Source organism: Phaethon lepturus, unplaced genomic scaffold (genome assembly GCF_000687285.1).
Source record: "Phaethon lepturus isolate BGI_N335 unplaced genomic scaffold, ASM68728v1 scaffold9857, whole genome shotgun sequence".
Lineage (NCBI taxonomy): Eukaryota > Metazoa > Chordata > Aves > Phaethontiformes > Phaethontidae > Phaethon > Phaethon lepturus.
Genome location: NW_010552597.1, coordinates 2930 through 9059, shown reverse-complemented (window position 1 = coordinate 9059; position 6130 = coordinate 2930). Strand labels below are relative to the sequence as shown.

The window sequence follows — 6130 nt, the reverse complement described above, 5'->3', positions numbered from 1 at the left end:
TAAACCAAAAGAGGGCAGAATTCGACTAGATAGAAGGAAGAAATTTTTCCCAATGAGGGCGGTGAAACTCTGGCCCAGGTTGCCCAGAGAGGTGGTAGATGCCCCACCCCTGGAAACATCCCAGGTCAGGCTGGACGGGGCTCTGAGCAACCTGCTCTAGTTGCAGATGTCCCTGCTCACTGCAGAGGGCTTGGACTAGACGGCCTTTGAAGGTCCCTTTCACCCCAAACTATGCTGTGATTCTGTGACTCTGTAAGCAGATATATTCATAAGAAGCAATGACTACTGTTACGGGCTTTTGTCTGTAACATATAAACAGCATTGGAATCCATTAGGATGTGTACTACCATCATCTCTAGAACGTGTCTAAGCCCTTTAATTCTCTATTATCTATCTATCTATCTTATTATCTATCTATCTATCTATCTATCTATCTATCTATCTATCTATCTATCTATCTATCACTAAATGGAAATTCTCATCCAGAACTATGGGGACAGGTACTGAACAGGGTGATCTGAGCTCTCTCCCAGTCCCTGTGATTCCCTAAGTAACCTGGGACATATTCAACTGATTTTGCAGCACAGAGTTCCTTCTAAAACTACAGATTAAATTAATTGCTGGAAAAAAAATTGTTTTGATATGTCTTAATATTTATTATATACTTAGGATAAATTTATTGTGTCTTTGGCATATGTAAGAAGAGAAACTTAACTTTCAGTAAGGACAAAAATAGTTCCCAAAGGCAACTGTGTGACGAATCATGAAGCATAGCTAAGGTTAGCTTAGAAGCAAGATTCATTTCTTCTCATCCTGAGAGTGTGACCAGACAGGCTTACGTTTCTGAATAAAAGCTTCAATACCTTCCTGCCCATCTCTCAAAGTCAAATTGTCTACCATGACCTGAGTAGTCATTCTGTAAGCAGTATCGAGGTCCTGTGACATCTGTCTGTAAAAGGTGGCTTTCCCCAATGCCAGGATGGATTTGCTGCTTTCGCATATCTTGTGAGAGATTTTCATGGTCTCTTCTTCCAGCTTGTCTTCTGGTACCACCTTGCTGACAAGCCCGTGCATTAATGCTTCTTGGGCAGAAAGAGGTTCACCCGTGAAAAGCATCTCTAATGCCACCTGAACAGAAAAAAATACTGTATTAAGTCAATTCAACTGCCTTATTGCTTTGGTTTGTTTGAGGAATTTCAGCGTCCTCCTTCAAGTACAAGTTACTCTTTTGACAAATGTAAGATTTAAATCTTTTGGCCTCTTAAACTGCCAAGGAAGTGTTAAGAGGTTTCAGCAAAGAGAAGGAGTAAAGCTGTCCTGTTTTCAAACCTGCCCACTGATTCCATTTGTCCTAGGCTGACACCTCTGGATTTCTTTTCAAAAGCCCACAATCTCTAGTGATTGCAGCACGACTTAAGAGAGATGTGGATGGTCCGCAATACCAAATGACATAATAAATAAAGATTTACTACATCGATATGCAGTTTGAAAATACCTGCCTCAGTTTTAAGTTTGGTTGCGGTGTTTTTAAATATGCCTCTCTTATGGCTGCATCTACTTCAGCCTCCTGCTGCTTCCAGCATCTTGTACTTGAGGTTTCAAATAAAAAAATTTCCCAAATATGCAGTGACTACTCAATGTTATGTATCAATAAGAATTTTTTTTCATGACTCCTGATGCAACTGTCCAATGCCTGGAATCGTAAGAGCTGATTATCCTCATTAGTATCTTTGCTCTGCTAACTACAAACAATGGCAACATTTCTTTATATAAAAGGTAAACTCAGTAATCCTGAGAACTGTACGGAATGCTCTTGCTACTTTTAAAAGTGGCACAGAGAAAAATAAATCCCACACATTTTAAAAAGGTAACCATAAACCCCAGAAATACTAATTCAGAAACAGTTACAACTGTACACTATAGCACGCTTGGAAAAAAACCACACAGACCATATTTGAACAGGATGGCCTTACAGATGGGAAACTGAAAGTTGAAGCTCTTATCCAGCAACTGGACTTGTGCAGTTAAGTCACTGCATCTCAGCAGAGCCCTGCTGGGCTTGGAGAGTCTGTCCGCATGAATCTAACTGGATCAGAACTTAAAACTTCTTTTCTCAGTTTATGGAAGCTTTACAGATCATACTATTGTTTATGCAATGAGAGATGTGTAGTCACAATCAGTAGGAAATAAGGCAGGAAGAAAGTATAGGAGGGTTTTAGATGCTATTTAAAGCATCTTGATCTACACCCAGGCAGATCATGCTGGCAGTGAAATGTCATCGCCTGGCAAGAACTGATATCTTGGTGGGACTGATATCCTGAGCTTGCAGGGGTGTCCTCATCAGGGGAGAACATCGCTGTCTAATGCACAGAGCTATCTGTTGGAAAGGAAAGGGATTGCTGAGCTAGCGTGCTGCTGGTATGAATTCATGCTGGTTGGAATCGCATCAGTAGGAAGCTGCTTTCCATAAAGAGAGTTCATCCCTTTATTATTTTTCCCAGTCCAAAGAGTTATGAAGATGTCTTTTGCAATGAAGTATTTTGAATGTTGTACTGCAGGAAAATAAAGTTTAGACAATGGAACTAAAAATCCTAACAAGGGAACCTACTTCTTGCAAAATTACACAGAGTATCTGGGAAGGAAGCTTACCTTTCTTGGAAGAGATCTGCCCAAGGCCACAGCTGGTGTGGAGCAAAACAGTCCAATGTTTACTCCAGGAGTAGCAAATTGAGATTTCTCGCTTGCCACTGCAATGTCACAGCTTGCCACAAGCTGACAGCCTGCTGCTGTAGCCAAGCCATTTACTTTGGCAATCACTGGTACTGGAAGTTTCTGGATTAAAGTCATAACCTGCAGGCACAAAAGGAAGTGGTCAGTTAGTCCCCCAAGTTTAAGCAGTGGCTGTTCTAAAACTTGCGATTGCTTCACACACCCGATGTGTGCATTTTTCAGCTTTATTAATTGGAGTTTAGTAATAAAGAAGTAAGCTCTCTGCAAAACCTGTTTTAATGCACAAGATCCGTAATGGAAAAGTGACTTAACAGGAGTGTCTGTCCCAAGAAATTAAACCAGCCTATCTCTGGTTTCTGCATGATCTCGAGCCTGGGATGATCTCACCCAAACACAACCATTGGATGTCTTTCTAGGCTTACTCTGTATTCCAGGGAGAGACTTAACCTGCCAGGAAACAATTTTTCCTGCTTGTGGAAAGCACACTCACTCTCTCATTCTCTCTCTCTCAGATAATTCTTGAAGGCTGGACATCTAACTTCAGACAGCTAAAGTTAAGAAAGATGAATTTGTCTTAACTTTTCTAACTCAGGTTCTCCTTCCATACAGTGGGAATCAACAAACTCACCTAATTTTAATGCCTGAAGATAGAAAACGCTAGTTAAATTATTACAGTCATTATCTGGATAAAAGAAAAATGAAATCTCATATTAGCACAGTGTAGCAAGATAAAAAATTTTCATTTGCTACTTCAATTTCTCCAGTAAACACAGCCTAGCAAATTTTACATTGCGTAGGTAAAATTACCTACATCCAGTTTTGAATTTGATCAGTTTTGTCTCCGTTCCATCTTTGTCTAAACACAATTTTTCAGTGGATCTTGAGAAGCAGACAACAAAAGAATAACAACACGTGCACATGTGCAGACAACCAACTACAGAATACTCTTGTGGTTTTAAAAATTCAAAGTCAACTGCTTCTCTAAAAAAAACCCCTGGTACTTACTGTTTTGCATTTGAAAAGCCTCTGGAGAAGTGATATTCTCAGCTGTCTCAAACTTGTATGTGGCAAATACTTAGTTCTCAGATACTGCAATTTATAGTATTATTAACACTGTTGTATGAATGGGGAAACAGAGGTGTAGCAGCTGAGGTGATCTTAGGATTACCAGCCACAGGCAGATGTAGGAGCCGAGGTTCCTGAAAACCTGGCCAATGCCCTGGACCCCCTAGTCCACAATGCTGTAGGCATGTCATTTAGGTTAGAATCCATTCTACTGAAGTGTTGAAATTTAGGAAGACACGATCCCATTTTGGAAGCCCTGAAAAGTACCTTTCTCTCTCTATTGACCAAAAAACCCCCAAAAGTCAATTATTCTACCAGACAACTAAAATTTAGATATTAGTTAGGATCCTAAATAAGCCTAAATTAATTTCACTATTTCTGTTTACCTGTAAAGTGACATTATTATTTAACAGTAAGACCTTCTTCCTCCATGGGGATAATGGTGAGTTGTGATTTATGAGCAACTTAAATCCCTTTAGGATACTCAGGTAGAGAGTTTAAAACACTCGTCACTACCATGAACATCAGAAAAAGGATCACTTCAAGAGTCATTTCCTCTCTTATATTTAATTTCTTCCTGAACTTACATTGCCAATTTCACAGAAGCATTTAGGTTGGTAGTGACCTTTTGAGATCGAGTCCAGTCCCCCTACTCAAGCAGGCTGGAGTACAGCAGGTTGCCCAGGACTGTGTCCAGTTGGGTTTTGAGCATCTCCCTATCTCTGAATTTCATGGTCTCAGGAATATTCATCTGAAATTGGTATTACCATTTTTTATTCATAATAATGCTACCTTACTAAACTTACTGTACAGTAGGGCACCATTCTCACAAAGAAAGCTAGGCTTGTTTTTAACTCTAAATGCTGACATTCTGTTATTTTTTGCTATTTCTCTTTATTAATCAAAGCCCAGTTTCTTGTAACGATACTATACTAAACAATTCCTTGGTACAATGTAAACTACTCAGCTGGAGCAAGGATGGAGTGCTCTGCTCTCGGACTAATAAATGCAGTTAGTCCCTATTTATTGTACCCAATTAATCAAAGTCATTAATCCTGAATATAGCCACAATGCTAGATATACCTACAAGAGAATTTACATTCTTCTGGTACTTGAAGTGAGAAATTCACCACCTCTTGATTCCCTGCTCTACGCAGTAAGTTTCACACTTTTTCTGCTTGCTCCTTCCTATTCTGTGACCTGGAAGCTGCACGGTTTGGTTTTCCACGGACAACATTGGTATTCTGCCCTGCAACTGCAAAATACTCACCTATTGGCTCCTAAACTATTGGAACTTGGCTCCTTTCTGATGAAGAGACTAACCTGCCATTCAGTCATATTTGTGCTTACCTCTCTGTGATCAGCATGCCAAGATGAAATCCAGGCAAAGCTGTCAGGATGACTGCTTCATATTACATTGAAGGCGCTACAGTGGTAACTTTCACACCTGGTTTTTGTTAAATATGGGCTTAACAATGTGTACAGAGATCATTATTACTGGAGGAACTAGAACACAAGGTTTCAAATTACTTTCTGTGGTCACACTGAGCAGGATTAGGGGTCAAATTCTAGTGCCGTTACAATCAAAGGGGCTTTTGCCATTCTCTCCAAAGGCTCCAGGATTCACTTTAACCTCCAGTTCTGTGCCTTTGTAACAAGAACTTGTATGGTCTGCTGACTGGGCAACCAGCAGTCAGACCTTACTTTCACATTGTCTACTTGACGTTTAAGCTGGTCTTGAGTTATACACTATATGCTGGGAAAGAACGTTTGATCACAAAGCATTTGAAGGTGGTTATCGCTAGGTTTCTAGGAAAGACATTACAGAATCACAGAATCATTAAGGCTGGAAAAGACCTTTAGATCATCAAGTACAACCACCAACCCAACACCACCATGTCCACGGAACCATGTCCTGAAGTGACACATCCACATGTTTCTTTAATATTTCCAGTGATGGTGACTCTACCACCTCCCTGGGCAGCCTGTTCCAATGCTTGACCACTCTCTCAGTAAAGAATTTTTTCCTAATATCCAGTCTAAACCTCCCCTGGCGCAACTTGAGGCCATTTCCTCTTGTCCTATTGCTGGTTACTTGGGAGACGAGAACACCCTCGTTGCCACAACCCCCTTTCAGGTAGTTGTAGAGAGCAATAAGGTCTTCCCTCAACCTCCTCTTCTCCAGACTGAACAACCCCAGTTCCCTCAGCTGTTCCTCCTAAGACTTGTGCTCCAGACCCCTCACCAGCTTCGTTATCCTTCTTTGGACACACTCCAGTAGTGAGGGGCCCAAAACTGAACACAGTATTTGAGGTGTGGCCTCACCAGTGCCAAG

The 6130-nt window shown here is 40.7% G+C and overlaps 1 protein-coding gene across 1 annotated transcript in view; it reads right to left on the bottom strand.

Annotated features, from left to right (window-relative positions):
- Nucleotides 1-623: 623 nt before the first annotated feature.
- The window catches only part of ECHDC3 (enoyl CoA hydratase domain containing 3), a gene marked incomplete at its 5' end in the record, with an annotated part of 8375 nt that continues 2868 nt past the window's right edge, over nucleotides 624-6130 (bottom strand). Inside the window, 2 exons of the mRNA XM_010291270.1 lie at nucleotides 624-1128; nucleotides 2650-2850. Of these exons, the coding sequence (XP_010289572.1) occupies nucleotides 799-1128; nucleotides 2650-2850 (531 nt within the window). The remainder of the gene's footprint in view (nucleotides 1129-2649; nucleotides 2851-6130) is intronic.